The following is a 19,877-nucleotide window of genomic DNA, read 5'->3' on the forward strand; positions in this document are numbered from 1 at the left end:
ACCTTTTGGAAAACTTTCAGGGAAAGGCACGCTAAACTACCTTTCTCCAGCTTGTGGCACACAGAGGAATCAAGATACAGACCCAACTCTTACTGCAACCTCTGTGGAGCAGCAACTTCTGCACTTCAAAAATCACCACATCAAAACTATCATGTTTTTATTCAGAGGCAAAATTTATTTACCCAACCTGCATTAATTTCTGATTATATATTTACAAAGTTTCATTTTGGGGCAGGATGGGAACACAAAACCTCAACAGTGATTTTTCTGATACAAGTGTTTTTTCAAAACCTTCAAGTGAAAATAAAAGTAAAAAAGTTCGTAACACAAATGAAAGGATAACTATAAAAGATATTACTAAGCTGAATTTAAAATGCCATTTGCATTTTTTTTAGTTCTTGTTGCAGACTAAATACTTCCAAAGACATAATGAAGATCTAGCACCTCATTTTCAACCTCTCATCCTACTGAAAAATAACAAAGATATTCTGGTAAAGCGCAAAACAACAAAAGGAACTACTTGTATCATCATATCTCCTTCTATTTACTGACCCTGTATGACCAAAACATGTTTTGGAGAAATTTTGGTAAGTTAGTCCCCACTGGAAATGTAACTTAGAAAATAAAATCCCTGAATCTTCATACCTGTGGGACTGAAATTTCTGGCTTCAAGCAATGGTTTGTTTCTCCAGGAAGCATGCCAAACGTGTTATCAGCACTTCTGAAAACTCCAGAGTTTCCTATTTCATATATACCAGCACTGTCTTCATGTTGCTTCCCACACACTGCCAGAAGACTTTCCATAGTTTCTGAAAGCTTCACACACCTCAACAGCAAGGAACACACTTTGATGCTGACAGGCTAGCAGGGAAAGGTTGCACTCCACACTTCACTTGCCCTGCTGTTCAGGCTCAGAAATTGAGCGTCAGTCCCCAGCCTGCTGCAGATTTGAGATGTGCAGGACACAAGGCATCAGTCCCCTGCTTCAGGGGCTCTCAAACATTGTCATTTGGCACTCCAGGCATGCAGAGTTAAGGCAGGAGAGCACATGCATGCTGCACGCCTTTCACCATCACCTCTGCCTGCACATTCCACAAACCCTTTGGGTTCTGCCTCTCACACACCACACGCGCCACTTTACACACCTCGCTATGTCCCCTTCACACTCAGGCAGCTTGCTCCTTCTTCCCCTCCAGGAAGGCATACTCAGCCTCATGCTCTAGCACAAAGAGAAACTGAAGCTGTGGCTGTGATTAAAAAAAAACAAAGTATGGAAAAGAAAAGGTTTCCCTCTCCTTATCTCAGTGTGAACCACAGGATACTGAGAAATATTTGACTTCAAGCTCCAACCTTAGAAGTTCTCTTTGACATGAGATGTCTAGCAGTGGTTAACACTTGAATTCAGAGCTCTGCTAAGGTTCCATCTAACCTATCATTTATATCTGAAGCTGCAGTGCAGTTCATAAGGGAACAATTGCATTTTCCCAGCCTATCATCCATGGGTGTGATTCACAGAGGAAATTCAGCATACTTGAGCTACATTCCTTGTAGAGGAAAACAGAACAGAATCTCATATCCAGATGCACTGGTAAGGCAATCCAACTACTAAAGGAATCAAAGCAATGACTCGATATTTGGATGGCTTCAAGCTGTATGACTGACAGAAACCTTCAGTCCAGATCACCAAAAAAAAGAAAATCATCCAGCTAAAAGTAAATGCCAAGGGGCCTCAGCATCATCTTTTGACTTTCTGATTCTTCAAAAAACCCAAACACCATCCATAGAATTAAACATTCCTTCCGAGTTAGTAAGGCATCAGACTGGCTCATCCAGTTTCTTAGCAGACATATTTGTACCAGCTCAGCTCTAATGACACCAGAAATAGCCCAGAACCACAGTAAAGATCAGACCACTTACCAGGCCACTGCAAGTGCTGATCGCTGCTGTCCCACTGCCGGAGCCGGGCTGCCACGCTGTGCCAAGGAAGTGGCAAGGAACTCCTGAGTGAGTTGAAATCTTTGCTCTGGTGTGGTTACCACGTCTCCTTTCTACTACATAGTTATGGGAAAGCAATCCCATGTGCATAGTCAAGTTAAAAAACACATCTTTATCCTTGTGATTAATTTTGTAATATACCACATTTTCACTTTTTCCGAGATGTCTCTTCTTCCTCAGACTTGAGATGTGATGGTGTAGATTAAAAGAAAGAAAATGCCCACTTGCATCTACTCTTGCTGGATGAACCACATGGTATTCTGGCACTGTGTTCACAAATTGCTCTGAGAGAAAGGGGAAAAAAAAAGAAACAAAACTAGAGTGAGTGCTAGCCTGTTCAGATCTCACATAATTTAAAGGAAAAAATCAGAAGTGAGAGCAATTCACCACAACATCCTATTGACAGGGTGCACAGACTACCATGGAGTACATTCCTAATCTGGGCTTTCTATTCTCCCATTGTAACACTCAGTTTAGAAGCTAAACATTCTTATTTTCAAACATTTTGTCACTATTCATATAAAAGACTGACTGTTACACACACCGTCCGTTTCCCACTCCCACAAGGGTTGGGAACCCTCCATGACCTAGGTCTCCAGCACGTGATACTCTGATCTAGGTGTGATCTTCACACATTCAAAAAACCGACCACCTGAAATTGGACACAGAGCCTTGCAAACACACAAAGGTGAAGAGAGCACAAATTGATTATCTCAGTAGCACCAGCTTTAGCAGCTGCTGCAGCTGCAGCCACAGAATTTCAAAGAAGGGTTTGAAGAGAATGAAGTGCTCTGTTGTGTAAGGCATTCCAAGCAGGGTAAGACTGGAAATCTTATCACTTGTCAGAATCTAGCAAGGGAAGAGAGCATCATTGACATTGTTGTCCCCTGCTACAACAGAGGAAGCATACATAGAAGAAACACCAACTATACCCAATTTTATTTTTTTAAATTACTGTGAAACACAGAAGCCCCATGCAAATAACACAAATCCATGTAAAACACAATCCATAACAACTCATACCCTAAGGGTCAGATCTGCTGGGATACTTGAATTCTACCCAAGAAATGACAGTCTGAATACATTTAATTAAAAAGAAGTTATGATGACATGCATTAATCCAGTTCCTCTTTACCCAGACTTGCTCTTTATTCCCAAAGTCCCAGCCACTCACACATGAAGTGACTACATCCCATTCATTAACTAAGCTGCTTAACAAAGCAATTAGCCTGTTCCAGCTGCTTCCAGGCTAGGTCTAGTTAGACAACACTTTTAGAAGCACTTCTCCCTCCATTGCCTATACCTTCAAAGTCACAGAGGAAAAATCCTGCCTAAGCAGGCAGCTGTCTGGATTCATCCCCTTCTGGAAGGAGCACATCTCAGCTGTCCTCATTAGCTGCAGTTTAAGACGTGGCTGCTTGAGTTTCCTCAGGCCGTGAACCCCTGAGACACATGCACTGAAACACTTCCAATTGAAAGGAAAGCAAAACAAAACACACAAAACCCCTGGCCTCCCAGCACATATAGAACTACACCAGAAATCTGGCCTAGTTTCAGCACCACCTTTACTTCAGAAGCAAGTTTATTCTCTTACACAACAGATTTCTTTGTACACCAACCTGCAGTGGACTTAGAGCTTCCGCAGGACAAGCCACAGCAGTGGGATTTTGGACCTTCACAGAGCCAGGTCCTGACAACGTGGACAATTATGCCTACCACAGGTTCTGAGAAACATCTGCCCTAGTCCACATAAGGGGACTGAGACACTGGAAACTCAGTGCACATCTTCATGCCTGCAGTTTGCACAGCCTGTGGACAACACAAAAGCTGCTGGATGCCTGATAATTCAGAGATGAAGTTAACCCAAGCCTCCTCACACTCTACAGTGAAGCAGAAAAAAAAAAAAAAGGCAGGTAGAAGAGATAAGAAATACCCAAAAATACAGCTTAGCTGCAGATGTTAAACTGTGAGACTTTTCAGAAGTCCCACGTTCCATACTGGGATAAGGGACTTCCCAGATATGAGACTTGCACAGGGCTGGCAAAGTCAGACTAACACAGAATGCTAGAAGACCAGGCCCCCATTTCTATGGTTATCAGCACAACCCATTAAATAATCAAATTAAATGCCTGGAGGAAAACTTACTCATTTGCTGTCACTGTTCAATTTGCCTCCGCCTGATGTCTTAAACCTAATTTGTTGTGGCTTAACTGCTGAACTCCATGAAGACCAAAGACTTGTGGTTTTGGATTTAAAACTATGCAAGAAAGTTTTTTACTTCATCACTATAGCATCACTTACAATATAGAGGTTAAAGAAAAGTAAGCTATCAGCATCAGTAAGATGCAAAATAATGTGGAAGCACTAGATTATCAAAGCAGAGAAACTGAACTTTTTCCATCCGCACATTAAATACTTGTTTAATCACTGAGAGGGGAATTATGCTGCAATCATAATGTACTGTAGTAGAAGTGCATAAATGAATTATTAAAAAGCCTTCAAAAGACCAGAGGGAATAAGATTACAACACAAAAGTCTAACAGGATGAGGGTAACAATATTTCTGCAAGTAATTACTATCAGTACAGTTTTGCCTAGACTGCTGGGTAAAAGGCAGTCCTAACAATAACAGAAAAATGTACTGAGCTCCACACTAAGCCTAAGATAGCATAGTTTCTGCCTGGAGAAGAAACAGAACAGACGACTGGGGATAAAAGCATCATATAGTCAACCCAGGACAAGTGCAAAACAGACAGGAGGTACAATTTTGGTGATCCCTTTCTGCCCTTCTAGGAAAGAAGAACAAAATTCACGCAACCCAGACTGCTCAAAATTAAGGGCTGCATCCTTCAATACCGAATGCCTCTAATTTCACATAGTAACATGAATTCTTGTTAAAACACCACAGGTTTCCATAAAACTTTGCAGCAGCGAACATAAATGGAGAGAACAAATGCCACTGACAAGCCAAGGCACTGGCATGTCACAGCAAACCCCTTGGACACCCAGCACACTCTCCACTCCAGGGGAGTCCCGCCTGTTGTGTGGACACTGCTCAGGATTTACAGGCCAGGAAAGGTGGCTGTGTAGCTCCAGAGAATGGTCTTTCCAGAACTACAGCCTGGGCATGCTGACTTGCGTTGGTGCTGTGAATGAGTCTGAAACACGGCAATGAGCACCACACATTCAAGTCACAACATTTCGAGGAGCCCAAGTATTCTCAGAGCTGTCAGAGAAATCTTCCCTACAGACCTTTCTAATTCCACATCATTAAAAACATCTGATAATATTCAAAACCACTCCTGTGTGTTCTGCTCCTCTGTGGATTCAAATTTGCCACACATGGCAGAGAAAACTGCCTTATTAAGAATAGCTGCACACAAAGTGAATAAACTAGGATAAAGAGAAAAATGTACATGATCTGTCACATATGACAGGAAAACCACAATTTACTTTAAATAAATAACATGTTCCCTGACAAAATTCCTTTAAAATGTGACACATCATCATTTGCCATTGTTTCATCTCCATCTCTGTAGTTTGTGTACATGTGCCCCTCAGACCCCTCTGGCTTCTTTTCAAACCATTCCTGGGATAGGAAATAGTGTGAGGAAGCATCATACCCAGGAAACACAGCAAGCTCCAAAGCCCCATGGCAGAGAGCAGGCCTTCAGCACTCAGCAAGGGCATCCCCAACTGTCCCATCAGAACATTTCAGCTCTACCACATACAAATTTCAGTCCACACCTCACACTGCAAGAAACCTTCGTGTAAAGAATTAGCCACATTTCTAACTGCCCCTTTACTCAATGCTATTTTCAAATTCTTGGAAAAGGCTGTTTTCCATGCCTAGAAAGTTAAATTACTTCCACATTCATTTCCACATACCCAGCAATTAAACAGCCCCTACACGCTAACACAACCATCCCTGTTCTGTCCCATGCAGAATCATGGGGATGTAATTATAACTAGTATCCACTTTCAATGAATCCAACAGGAATCAACTTTTTCAGGCACCTTAACAAAACACTTTTCAGGCACCTTATTTAAACACCTCTCCTTTTCACACTCCGTGATGGGTACAGAAGACTTTCTCTTTTGTGTTCAAGCTCTCCTGAAAGCACCACAGCTGTTGATTGCATCAGGAAGCAAAATTTCCTCATATACTTTTGGGTCTTCTAGCACCAGGCAGAGTCTTCCAACTACTCATAATTTTTCTCCCTTGGGAGCCATGATTTTTCTTAAACAGGCAAAAACTAAAATAAAAAATCAAATTCCTGAGTTGCAGTCCTCACTCCAAAAGTAGGAGAAAATAACCCAACTGTGAGGCCAGCCTCAAAGACACCCCTCCCGCGGATGAAGTCTGACTTGTAATTTACCATCCCCACTAAATGTGAGAAACTCACAGCGGGTGTTGAACCCTGATAAACCCAATCCTTCTGCAGCGCCTGCTGCTTTGGTACAGAAGCGATCGTTTGCTTAAAAATAAATAAACAATCAGGACAGTAAACTTCGTCGGTGCAGCAGCACAAAACCGACCCCGGCATTTAGAGAGCTGCCTCTAGACGGGGAAAACCTGCAACAGGCAGGGTTTAGCAACACCTCCACCGCCACACAGCCGAGCTCGATGCCTGCCGCAGGAAGGCGCGGCCAGAGCGCTGTGCCCCGCTGAGGGCAGCGCGGGGAGGGCGCCCGGGCAGCTCCGGGGCCCGGCACGGCCCGGCTGGCCGCCCCTGCCCCGCGAGCAGCGCCCCGGAGCCGCGCTGCTCCGGCTGGCAGCGCACCCTCGGCGGGACCCGCTCCCCGCCGCGCCCCGTCCCGCCCGCCACCACTGACCTTGCCCGCCGTCGGGGAACGGGGAGCTGCCGGCCGGCGGGGCCCTGCCCAGGCAGGGCGCTTGGGCGTGGAGGACGAGGAGGCAGAGGGAGAGCACGCGTGCCGCCCGGCTCCGCGGGACACATGGCATGGTGCGGGCGGGGAGCTGCGAGCGGGGCGCCTAGCGGGGCCGCGGCATGGCCGGGCCGCTCCCGGCGCCGCCGGACACAGGCGCCGCTCCGCGCAAGGGCTGCGCGGGGCCGTCCCGGTGTCTGGTTTCTGCCGGCGGGGGAAGGAGGGCTGTGGGGAGGGAGCAGCTCCCGGGAGCCCCCGCCTCGGAGCCGGCGGGGTTAACGCGGCGGGACGAACCGGGCCGGGCCGGCGGGGAGGGAGGAGAGGCGAGGCCGCCGGCGGGGACTGCCGCCCCTCTCCGCCCTCCACCGCGGCCCAAGTGGGGCGTCCGCCCCGGCAGCCCTCGGGGAGGGCCGAGCGCAGGGCAGCCCCGTCCCTCGGTGGTCTCCGCCGAGGGGCCGGGGCAGGGCGCCTCGCAGCCCCGCACAGGCCCTGGCAGAGGTTCCCCCGCCGCGGGAGAAAGTGCGGGAGTCTGGCCCGTTGTGCAGCACTTTCTGATGCGGCGGGAGGGGATGCGGGGGCTTCCCCGGCTGAAGCATCCCGTAGCCCGTGGCCCCCCGGCGCCCAGCAGCCAGAGGAGCCCAGTTTCCAGGCTGCCTGAGAGAATCACGGAGTCAGTCAGCTTGGAAAAGACCTGAGATCATTGAGTCCAGCCTGTGGTCTGAATATCAAAATGTCAACTAGACCACATCCAGTGCTTTCTTAAACACCTCCAGGGATGCCGACTGGACCACTTCCCTGGGCAGTTCATGCCAGAGTCTAATCATCCTTCCTTGTGGAAAAATTCTTCCTAATGTCTAGCCTAAACCTCCCCTGATGCAGGTTAAGACTCATCAGGGTGCTGAGACTGTTCGGTGTTTAGCAGTGTGCTGGCACATTGGGGTTATTTCTGAATGTCGTCCCTATGAACAAAAAGTCCCTAAATAGCCTTGGCACCTACATTTTTAAGTGCATGCCATGTGCTCTCTCCAAGTCTCATCTAGCATCTGCTGTGGTTACTGCCGGCCCAAGGATCAATGGGTGGGTGCACACTTCGGTGCTGTCCCACGCTTTTGACCTGGGCTGGGTTCCTCATCTGCTTTGACAGCCTCCTGCTTAAAGCTGACTCCACCATGGATTTATTGTGTACTTTCATAGCAATCTGTGCTTAATTATGCTTGTTTCTCTGCTCAGTTTTCCCAAGTTGAATGGCTGCCACAGTTCAACTGCCTTAGCTGTAAGAACTGTGAACTCCAGAGCACCAAAAAATGCAAAAAAAGGAGTTAAAACTCCAAGTTCTTCTAAATCAGTGAAAAATGTGACAACCCCCAGAACTCAGACAGGTAACTCTGGAAATGGATGTATTTATATGAGTGATAATTGATTTAGGAATCATCCTGTGCTCTCTTCTAGTTAGTGGAAGGGCACAGAGCATGCAAAAGGAATATTTGGTATCCGATGTGGTTTATTTGATACCCAACAGTACGTGCTAAGAGAAGATTTGTTAATTGCAAATTTTTATTTCAATATGTCTGTCCATATATTCTGCACACAAATAATACTATCTCACCTGTAACAGTGACAAGTTTTCTTGCCATTATGATTCTTAGTCTAGTCACACAATGGGCATGAGGCTATTTTGTGAGACTGGGTATTATAGCCTGCTTAGCTCTTTATCAGTACTTGTCTGAAATTAATTTAAAGCTAAGTGTGACCTGAAATTGATATTACAATTTAATATCTAAAAACACTTGACATGTGTTGAATAGAAAAAGCCACACAATTTGACATTTATATTTTAAAATAATTCAGTTGGGGAATAAGGAAGTATCTCCGCCAAATGAAATAAAAAGGAAAAATACTGTAAAATGAGGACAGCAGGCTAAGAGCAGTGGAAAGAAGATATGACAGTTCAAGGGATGGCCATATGTTTATAAAGTACTGGTTTAACATCAGTTAAAATAACCATCAGAAAAATAACCCTTCTGTGAGAGACATTTAACTGTTTGCTTCCATTTTCAGTCATCTCTTTAGCTAGGTGTTCACTAGTAGGTGAATCAGATGGGAAGCAACTAGTATTTCCTGCGGGATTCCATCTTGGTTTCTTCCTCACAAGGAAAACTTAATTCCTGTTGCCTCTAATTCTCCCCAACCCTGGAAGTGGTGGAGAACTAAAAGCTCAAGAGAGTTTGTGGGAATGAGTTTTGTTTTTATTTGATTTTTTATATTTTTTTAATGACAAAAATTTGTAATCGAAAAGTCGTACAGAGTGGAGAAAGAGCTGTGTAATCAAAAAGTCGTACAGAGTGGAGAAAGAGCTGTGGGAATCTGGTCTGAGACATCCATAACTCCCTGGGCTTTATGCCAGCATGCACATACACAGAAAAAATTATTCACTGGGTGTAGTGTCAGAGAATACCCTGGGGGACAGTAGGGTTCCTGCTTCAGGGATGCTGTAGCTGTAGCTGACACAGTGTCCAAAACACAGCACTGTACCAGCTGCTAAGGAGAAAACTACATCTATCCCAGCTAAAAACAGTCAAGATGTGAAGCAGTGACACAAGTAGAAAGCACTCTCCTCGTGTGAGTACATACTAGGGACCTTTTAAGTGAACAGAATTTATGGCACTGTGTCTTCCCAGTGGTTTCATGTTCCAAAGAAGTATAACCTGAGATTTTGGAGGTTTCTTTTGAAAGAAATTGAGTTGTTTTTGCTAACTCAACCTCAGTTATGAAAAGAAAAAGAATATATCTCCACATCAGCTGTGTTCTTGTGGCAACAAAGTTGTTGCAGTTCAGTAGGTGCAGCTCCACTCAGAAAAGCCTGTACATTTATTGAAAGGTCACAATGAGACACAATCAATCCTGGACTGACAAACCAGAAATAATACTGAACTCTTCTAAATTTAAGTAGACTTCCAGGACAGACATAAAAGAAATTTATGCGTTGCAATTTATATGTATGTAGAAATGTTTACAGAGCCAGAAAAGCAGAAGTTCTGAGCAGCGAGGAACTGAAACACAAATTATTTTGTTTGGCATAGAAGAATTGCTACAAAATGAAGTCCATGCAAAGACAGGCATGGAAGGCAATTTTGCTTTAGTAGGAGTGGGAGTCTCCTGCTCAAAATTTAAAGATACAAAATTATATAATACACACTTGCTCTGCTTCTGCAGTTGACAGGGAGAGGAGATACCTCTGGAGTATAACACATCCTTGTCTGTCACATCCAAGGTGAAACACTGTCCAGACCTGACTGCTAACTATCCTGGCAGCTTAACAGTTTGCTTGGACTAGAAATGTCAAGAACATGGATCACACATGATGTGGTGGGCTTAGACTATTCTGTGACTCTCTGATACTGTGGCTGTTGGCAGGGAAATGAACTAAAAGGGAATGACTCTGAATACCAAGGACCCTGTGGAGTTTCCTGGGTAAATGCCACTGTTAATGTATTATTTCTCTGCCAGATTTATAAAGAAGTTTGTGAGTACATTTTTTTTAATCTTTAGTCTTATTCCCTGTTTCTCATTAGAGATGCAACCTCTTAAAATACCTGACTATTGGTAATTGAGCCAGAGACGCTGTTGAATCTCTCAACTCCCATTTCATTATAATCATTACAGATTTTTGGAACTTCATAAGTTACTCTTATAAAAAAAAAATTATTTGCTGACATTCCACTTCTGGTATGTCTGTGGGCAGATTTAAGCAAGAGAATGAAGCAAACTCTAAGTAGTCACTGATTCTTTAACATGAAATTTTTTTGTATGCTCACACTCAGATTTCTAGTCAGTCTTCAAATATGGATTGTTTTCTAAGACTACTGAGCTAATTCACAAAATTATAATTTCATGCTTGCATGAAGTTAGAGTTTATAAACTAATTGGTCATGCTGTCCATATTAACCAAATAAAAGCATGTTTTTGGAGCAACAGGTGAGTTTGAATTATCTTTTTAAGAAAGTTAATGCCCAGAAAATATATTCTCAGTAGTCTGCCTAGAAAGTAAATTATGGGAGAATGATAAACACAATCAAAGTTTTTGAGAGGTAATTTGTTTGGTTTTGGGGTATTTTTAGGGGTTCTGTTTTGGTCTGTTCTGTTTTTATTAAAACCTATTTCTGTGTCCAGATAATACTTTCTGGAGGATATGTCTGTGGTACATGAATTGTGGTATGATCATTGTGCTATCTGAGATTTTGTAATGAAAACCTTTATCCATTTCCTACTATACTTTAAGAGAAGAATTGCCATGAAAATCTTCCCATGGTGGACACATATCAAGTCACAACACATTCACTCTCAGGGTGGAGAAGGTAAAGTTGTAAAACCCAGTTGAAACTGGAACTGGTAACAGTTACTGTCTGAATTTGGTCAGAAAGATGAGATTGTAGCCCTGAGCTCATAAAAAGAAGAGACCATATCGGTTCCAGAAATTAGAACTGAAGAACTAAGCAAACATGAAATATCTCTTTCTTATTTTCTAGTTTCCTTCTCATGCTCCAGAATTTTGAGAGAGGATGCCATAAAAAGAGTTATTCGTAAAACAGAATTCAATTGCAAGAATGCAACATTTATATAATATAAAGCCCATTTAAGCCACACACACACATGTAAATCTTCTCAATAAGATCTGTTCTAGAGCTTTATTATTACTAATTTTTGCTTTTTGTGTGTCAAATATGAAAAATAAATTTAAAATATCTTACTTCTGCAAAATATCCTGAGAAATAGTCCCATTTCTCTGTATTTAGTGATACATTCAATTTTTTAAAAATCTGCTTTAAGCTACAAAAATGCCTTTCATATTGAAAACAGAACACCGTCTCTCTTGCCAAAATATTTCAGAGGAGCATACAGCTGTTTCAGTCACTGTTGTAATTATAATAAATCTTTTGTTTATGTATGAGGTCTGTAAAGGGAGTGAAAAATTATAGGAATTCTTTGGGGTAAATTGTAGGAAAATTACCATTTCAGCAAATGTTTATTTGGCATATTAAAATAAAACATTTTTTAATGCTATTTGAGAAACACCTGCAGGACACTGACACAATATAGTCAAAACCAGTGAGCAGTTTCTGTTGGTGGTCTGAACATGTAAAAGCCTTTTTAAGTCTAGTGTACTGGTTGATGCTGCCTGCAGGCACACTAGCAATCTCAGCCCTGTGGATTATTTTAGCATAGTGCTACATATATGCAAAAAAAGCCTCTGCCTGATTTGTTTGAGATTAACAAAATACACAAATCAGCCATTTTTTCACTGTTATTGCCAGAGAGCATAATGGAAGCCTCTGCCTATCAAGTTTATTAGAATTTTCAGAAATTTGGCTAAGTAATACGAATGACACTGACACTTGGATAAAAAGAAGGCTCTGGAAAGTTACATGTTAGCAACACAGCTTTGGCAGCATGGGTGGAAGGACTAGGGAACAAGCAGAAAACAGTGTCTTCCAGAACAATAGTCCTTGTGATTGTATCTGATGAGTTTTCCAATACTTTTTGAAAGTAGCTGATGGCTTTTTTTCAACATTTTTTTCAGCTATGGCAATGTTCTGGCAGTGTGGTAAATAAATTATTCAGCAAATATTTCTTTTATTATTAATCAAGGTGTTGGAAGTTCCCTTACCTGCCTCTAAAATGTCTCTGAAATGAAGAATGACAAAAGAAAAACCACCCAGGACTAAAAAGGAATTTTTCTGTGGGTGTAAACATGAGTAAAAACCTTGGACAATCATTTCACACTTGCAGACCTGAGTTCAAAATCCACTACCAGTGTTCCCAGGAGGTACCAAACTTCACACTACTTTGGTTTCTCTGGGTGACTAACAGAAAAAGCAATGTAAGGTTGGACATTATTTTCCTCCTCTTCCCCTTTCTGAATCATTATGACTGTTCAGTCTCAGCAATATAATCAGCAAGATGTGCCAAACAGAAGAAATGGTAGAAGAAATTATTCTATGCGAGACATGTTTGCTGCAATTTTTCCAGTGACATATTTAAAATTGGGTGTGTTTGCTGCAATTTTTCCAGTGACACATTTAAAATTGCGTGTGAAGATAGCAATAGGATGAGAATAAGTTAGAATTCAATCTAGAAAAAATCTACTTCTGTACTATCAATCTCACGAATAATTTATCAAGTCTCTGTCTCGATTACAGATGTTTTTTTCTTTGGGGGCTATAATAGTAGCAGGGATAAGTGGAGAGGGAAAATTGAACAAGAACTTCCTTATTTCAAATGTTTTACTAACCTTAGTTTTGGGTAAGTGCTGACCCTAGTGCTAAGGCAGTTATTGCTGCTGTGGGCTGGGAGGCACCTCACCCTCTGCACTGTTTACAGAACATCTGCAGGTCTGGCTGAAACTCAGCATTTTCACATTGCTTGTTTATATGTTGGTTCTCCTGATGGTTTTAAGGGATCAGTGGCTTTCTCTTCTGCATGTGCTGTTTTACAGTCGACTGCAACACTGATGGGACTAATGGGGTCGTTGAATTTCACTGCAAGGATGATTTCCTCTGGTTGAAAGAATTTGGAAAACTGCTGCCATTCAGCAGGCTGAGAGATGCATCTTAATGCTGTGTATTGAAAATACCACCCAGATGCAACCCTAGTCAGTGATTAAGAGGTATGAACACCTAGGGGAAAAAATCCATTATTTGGAAAAATTGTGAAGATGTGCTGGATTTGGTTGGGATGAAGTTAATTTTCCTCAAAGGGGCTGGTGTTTGGCTATGTTTTGGCTTTGTGCTGAACGCAGTGATGATAACACAGAGATGTTTTAGTTACTGCTGAGCAGAGCTTACACACAGCCAAAGCCTTTTCTGCTTCTCAGACTGCCACGCTGGCGGGGAAGCTGGGGGGGCTTGGCAGAGTGGGAGGAGACACAGCCAGGAAAGGTGACCCCAACTGACCAGAGGCATATTCCAGACCGTGTGACACCACCTTCAGGACATAAAGTGGAGGGAAGAAGAGGGATGTCATCGTGTTTCCCATGATGACATTTGTCTTCCCAAGTGACACTTAGATGTGCTGGGCACTGCTCTCCTGGAGATGGCTGAACTCCTGCCTGCCCATGGGAAATGATGAATTAACTCCTTGTTTTGTTTTGCTTGCAAGCGTGGCTTCTGCTTTCCCTATTAAACTGTCTTCATCTCAACCCTCGAGTTTTCCAGCTTTTACCCTGCCAATTCTCTGCCCAATTCTGCTGGTGGGGGAGTGAATGAGTGGCAGCAAAGGGTTTCACTGCTGGCTGGGGTTAAACCATGACAGGAAAAAATGTCAGGGACCCATTTTTTGAGGCCTGATGTGGTCAGTGTTCTGAAGATCCAAATCTTTCTCTTTTTCACCAAGCTATTTATTATACCAAGTAATCTGCAGACAAAACCTTCCCAGAGCCTTGCATTGTTAATTCCAGTAAATTGCACCCTCACTATAAGCAATATGAATGATGTATAAAACTTCTAATTACTCTTTTTCCCCTGCCATACCATCATCTGGCTCATATTTTTACAGGGTCCCTGCAAATACAAATCAAAGTGATGCGTGGACTGCTGATAACAAATAGCACACAGGACTATGTCTTTGCAGGAAGTTCAGCGAGATAAATCAATGGGAAAAAAACATACTTGTTAAATGTTCCGTAAATCTCCCCCAGATGGCCGATTCACAGTGCTGCTTTACTTAGGTATATCCAGAATCTATTTGGTTTTAAAAATGCGCAGTTATCTTGATTTATTTAGAAGCGGAACAGAAGAAGGGAAGCCTCAGTTGCTATTCCCGTCGGTTGCTGTCTGTTTCTGCGGCAGGCTTGGTGGGGAAGCGATTTTCGGGTCCGGCGCAAGGCAGGGGGGCCCCCTGCGGGCGGGATCCCTCTGCCTCGGGGGAGCGGCGGCCGCCTTCGCCCGAGCACTGGCAGCTTCGCTTTAAAATGAGCCAGAGACACCGTCTCCCGAAGTCCCAAAAGCAGGAGGGGCGTTCGTGGGTCCCTGTCCGGACTGCGGTCATTCAGAGTAGGCGCTGTCCGGCCCGGTGCCGAGGTTTCTCAAGAGAGAAAGCGCGGGTGGTTTCCGGGTCACCCTGCGGCTCGGCGAAGGTGCGGCATCCCCAAAAGTTGTCCCCACGCAGGATGGGAAAGGTTCTGTGAGAGCTGGTCGGCGGGGACCTCATCGGGGAGGGGAATCGCAGCGGGACTGTGTGCATCACATCGGGGAGAGGCGATCACATCGGGGCAGCGGGGATCACATCAGGAGATGGGCGATCATATAGGGGAAGGGAGCCTGACAGCGGCGAGGGGGAGAGGGCATCGCCTCTGGCCGGGCAATTGCCGCGCTGAGCCCGAGGGGACACCCGGTTGATTCACACGAGCGGTTCCCGGGCAGGAGTTCGGGACGGGACGGGGTCGATCATCGGGAGCAGCCGTGGGGGCAGCGCTCAGCACCGGGGAGAGCTCCGCGCCCACCGCGCATGCCCCGCCCCGCCGGCGCGGATAAAAGCGGGCGCGGAGCCGAGCGGCGCCAGCCCCGGCACCGCACAGCTGTGCCACCGCACGGCCCCGGCACCGCACGGCCCCGGCACCGCACAGCCGTGCCCGCACCCTGCCGCTGCCCCAGCAGCCCGCCCGCCGCCGCCGCTGGTCAGCCTCTGAGGAAAAAGCTCCCGCGGACCCGTCTCCCACCCTAGCATGGGATGGGCGAGCCCTGCCAGAGCGGTGCCTGCTCGCCAGCCCCTGGCATAAAGGAAGGAGCGGACAGGGAGTCCTGGGACACGCCGCTGGGTTTCCTGGAGAGCGTTCAAATGGACAACGGGAGCAACGTGTCCTTCCTGCAGTTCTTGAAGACCATCAACCTGGAGCGAGCCGACGGCATGCAGGGGGACAGTTCTGACGTGGTGCGGATTGTCATCTCCCTGGTGTACTCCGTGGTGTGTGCCCTGGGACTGGTGGGCAACCTGCTGGTGCTCTACCTGATGAAAAGCAAGCAAGGCTGGAGGAAATCCTCCATCAATCTCTTTGTCACCAGCCTGGCAGTGACTGACTTCCAGTTTGTGCTGACCTTGCCATTCTGGGCAGTGGAGAACGCGCTGGACTTCAACTGGCTCTTTGGCAAGGCAATGTGTAAGATCGTCTCCTATGTGACAGCAATGAACATGTATGCCAGTGTGTTCTTTCTCACTGCCATGAGTGTGGCTCGATACCGCTCTGTGGCTTCAGCCTTGAAGAATCAGCGTCGAGGAGACCCGCTGGTTGGCTGCTGCTCTGCCAAGTGGCTTTGTGCATTCATCTGGCTGTCAGCTGTCCTGGCTTCCCTGCCCCATGCCATTTTTTCCACCACTGCCACTGTCTTTGATGATGTTCTCTGTCTTGTCAAGTTCCCAGAGGGCCGAGGCAACAATGCCCAATTCTGGCTGGGTCTGTACCACATCCAGAAAGTGCTGCTGGGCTTCCTGGTGCCGCTGGTTGTCATTAGTCTCTGCTACTTGCTCCTGGTGCGCTTCATCAGTGACAAGCACGTGGGCAGCACCTGCAGCGGCCCCAGCATCAAGCGCCGCTCCAAAGTGACTAGGTCAGTGTCCATCGTGGTGCTGTCTTTCTTCTTGTGCTGGCTGCCTAACCAAGCACTTACAACCTGGGGGATACTCATCAAACTCAACGTGGTGCACTTCAGTAACGAGTACTTTCTCTCCCAAGTGTACCTCTTCCCCATCAGCGTGTGCCTGGCACACTCCAACAGCTGCCTCAATCCCATCCTCTACTGCCTCATGCGCAGGGAGTTCCGCAAGGCACTGAAGAGCCTCCTCTGGAGGATCACCTCACCTTCCCTCACCACCATGCGCCCTTTCACTGACACCACCAAGCCTGAGAAGGAGGAGCAGGCTCTGCATGCCATGATGCCTGTCCACCCTGTCCCTGCTGCTCCCCGTGCTGCAGCCGTCCAGGCAGAGGTGGCCTATTACCCGCCCGGGGTGGTGATGTACAGCAGCCGCTACGACCTGCTGCCTGCCAGCTCCATGGAGCAGCACTGCTGAGATGGCAGCGGGCTCTGGGGCGTGGCACGGTGCCAGATGTGGCCTGGGGATATTGAACGCCTGGTCAGGAAAAGGGGAGGAGGGATGAGTAAAGGAGGACTTCTGTGTGAGAGATGCTCTTTTGCGGCTTTGTCTGCCCTCGGAGACACTTGATGGATGTTGTTGTCTGGAAGATGCACCCTGAGCTGGAGAACAGGACTAGGAGGAGGTAGTGGTGGGGTGTCTCTATGAGATGTCTTTTAGTGCTTCTACCTGTGCTGGGGAACAAGGACTAGTGAGGGTGATGGGACTCCATCCAGCAAGGATGCAGGATGTGCAAAGCAGCACAGGGAGGTGAGGGGCTGGGCTGGGGGGACTGAGGCTGGAAGGCCTTGGCCACATCCCCTCAAGCTGGAGTTGCAGGCAGCCCTCCCACCCTATGTGTTTGTCTGTGGCAGGGAGAGGGAGCTGAGCTGCTTTCCCTGCTGCAGGACCCTGTAATCAGTGCGGGCCTGGCTGGTCACTGCTTCCTGGGCTCCACTGAGGGCTCAGGGATCAGACAGCCTCTCTTCTATCACAAGCCTGCCCTGAGGCGAACAGCCGGGACAAGTGGGTACAAAGCTCCTGCTTGTTCAGGCTTGGCGCCTTTCCCCTCTTCCAGGGACTTGGGAAGGAGCAGGGACAAGGAACACTGTGCTCCCCTCCAGATCAGTGCAGGATCTGCTTTTCTAGCTACCCCCCATCCCCCCAGCTGCTGCCAGGGTATAAAGCAACCCAGACAGCCAAGGAGAAACCCAAGGATGGAATTTGCAGCTTCATGAGGTGTTCCTTTTCCTGGGTTTGGAGGGAGGGTGTGAGCCCCCTAATACTGTTCCCTAGCCTCTCTCCAGGCCACTGAGGGGAAAGGAAACCTCACAGCCCCAGACCATGTGTAGCAAGACAGCATCTCTCCCAGGGCACTGAGGTTGCAGGCTTAAGTTTTACTGCACTTCAGACTGTTCATATTTCACTTCAGGAAATCAGCACAAATGTAAATAAAATTTTTAAAAAGGGGGAAAAAGAAACACTCCTAGCCACTTCAAATCACTTGCTCTGGGATACTTCTGGGTTCACTCAAAACTAAGCACAAAGGCTTTAGTTCTGCTGAGGGTTTGCACTGACTCTTGCCAGTGTTTCAGAGAAGTTCAATTCAGTTCCTCTAGTCTGAGCAGCCCTAGGGCCTGCAGTGCTTTTGTAGCCTAGAGAATGTCAGGGATTGGCTTTTACCAGCCTCTGTTCCATGGAAATGCCTGGGAAATAATTTGAGGCTTATCTGAGTCGAACTTTTTAGCGGGATGAAAAAAGTGTATTTTTAAGCTGTGAAAGTTTTTATGATGAGGCTATATATCTACTTCTTAAAATATTTTTTTTTAATTATGAGGGGGAAAAATTGAAATCAAAAGATCAAAGTATTTGTTTTAAATTATGCAAAAGTGCAACATTTCTGGTTTTAGTTTCAGAGAACAAGTTCATTAATCCCTAATACTGCATATAAGATGATTATTTAAATACAATTTTTGAAACTGTTTTCTATTTCCAACCCCTTTCCTTGCAGTCTAAGTTCAACATCTGCCTGATTCTAAAAAGGCAGAGGGTTGTTTGTTACCTCTAAGTACTGACATGGAGAAAACTTGCTATTTCTGTCCGAGAAAACTGCTAGACCATAGTGGCAATTACACTTTTCAGACTCAGTTATGTGTACTGTATGTGTTGGTAACTCCTGTTGTAAAATTTATGTTTGGTCTGAAAGCAGCTGGTTCTGCTACTTGCAAGGAAAAAGTTATCTTATTTTTCAAGGCAGGAAAGACTTCTCCAGCCTTGGGCATTTGCTAATGGGGAAGATACTGGTTTGCAAGTTGTCTGAAGAGCAGCAGAAGTGAGCTGGCAGCTGATGGGCATACTTACACAGATGCAAAGACTCCGAAGAAATCAGACATATCCACAGAAGAACTTGAGCATCTAAGTACTGTACATCTGCCTCTCTAACCTCCTAAATCCTGACTTGGTTGACTGGTGAAGTCTGTAGGTATTTAAGTTTTTTCTAGTAAAATTTTTGTGCCTAGAAACCTGTTCCTGAGCATGCCTAAATCTGCTTAATTCTGTAGCACTTATTTCTGTGCTTAATGGGGATATCTCTGTCGGGACTGGCCACAGTGTATGCTGTGAGGGAGGCAATTCTGCATCCCAGCACAGAAGGCCCTGTGCCAGGCCACGCTAAGTCAGAAGTGGCTGTGAACTCAACTCGTTCCCCCCATCCCTTTGAATCTGTGCCTGGATGTGTTGCTCCTGTTCCAGCTTCAATGTATGTGCAGATATGCTCCTTTCCCCTCCCTTGTGAAATGCTAAATAGGTGGTCACAGCTGTCCCCCACAGCCTCAGAGATTCAGTTCCCCTTTTCCACATCCCAGGGGAATGGCTGAATCTCTGGGCCACTTTGTGAACGTGCTCGTATTCTCTGGCTTGAAACAGTTCCCTGTTACCTGAGTTGCTCACTGTTGCTGGATCCTAATGGCAACGAAAGGCCTCGAACTCTGCTTGGCAGCACAGTGGTTAGGGTGTAATCTGCAAAGAGGAATTGTGGAGAGATTTTTTTATTTTTTTTTCAGCAAATACAGAAATTGGATCCAGATCTGGGTTCTAGGTCTCCCCTTCCCAAGGACAGTGGTCAACTTCCTCCCAGGTCCTGTTTCAATTAAAGTTCCAGTATGCTATCCAGAAACCTGAGGTCTTTCTAGACCTGCTGATAAAACACCTTAATGTGTTAAAGGATTTGCAAAACACTGCATTTCTGATCTGGGAGAAAACCCGTAATGTCTGTGTTGCAGGTGAAGAAAGTTGCACAGTTGTATGAGAAAAGGATATAATGAGCTCTTAAGTCCAGAGTTCAGAGAGATAATCATGTTTCTGTAGACC

The 19,877-nt window shown here is 45.7% G+C and overlaps 2 protein-coding genes across 2 annotated transcripts in view; one reads left to right on the forward strand and one right to left on the reverse strand.

Annotated features, from left to right (window-relative positions):
• ADAMTS12 (ADAM metallopeptidase with thrombospondin type 1 motif 12) overlaps positions 1 to 7,115 on the reverse strand; it is a 149,335-nt gene extending 142,220 nt beyond the window's left edge. The window contains exons 1-2 of the mRNA XM_039709900.1: positions 6,831 to 7,115; positions 1,918 to 2,279 (exon numbers count right to left, since the gene is read on the reverse strand). Of these exons, the coding sequence (XP_039565834.1) occupies positions 1,918 to 2,279; positions 6,831 to 6,960 (492 nt within the window). The 5' untranslated portion in view covers positions 6,961 to 7,115. The remainder of the gene's footprint in view (positions 1 to 1,917; positions 2,280 to 6,830) is intronic.
• Positions 7,116 to 15,449: 8,334 nt separating this feature from the next.
• RXFP3 (relaxin family peptide receptor 3) lies at positions 15,450 to 17,979 on the forward strand. The gene has a single exon (XM_039709807.1). The coding sequence runs from the start codon at positions 15,609 to 15,611 to the stop codon at positions 16,944 to 16,946; it is 1,338 nt and encodes a 445-aa protein (XP_039565741.1). The 5' UTR covers positions 15,450 to 15,608; the 3' UTR covers positions 16,947 to 17,979.
• Positions 17,980 to 19,877: the final 1,898 nt, after the last annotated feature.

The sequence above is a fragment of the Passer montanus genome, unplaced genomic scaffold (genome assembly GCF_014805655.1).
Source record: "Passer montanus isolate IOZ18808 unplaced genomic scaffold, ASM1480565v1 scaffold22, whole genome shotgun sequence".
NCBI classification, from domain to species: domain Eukaryota; kingdom Metazoa; phylum Chordata; class Aves; order Passeriformes; family Passeridae; genus Passer; species Passer montanus.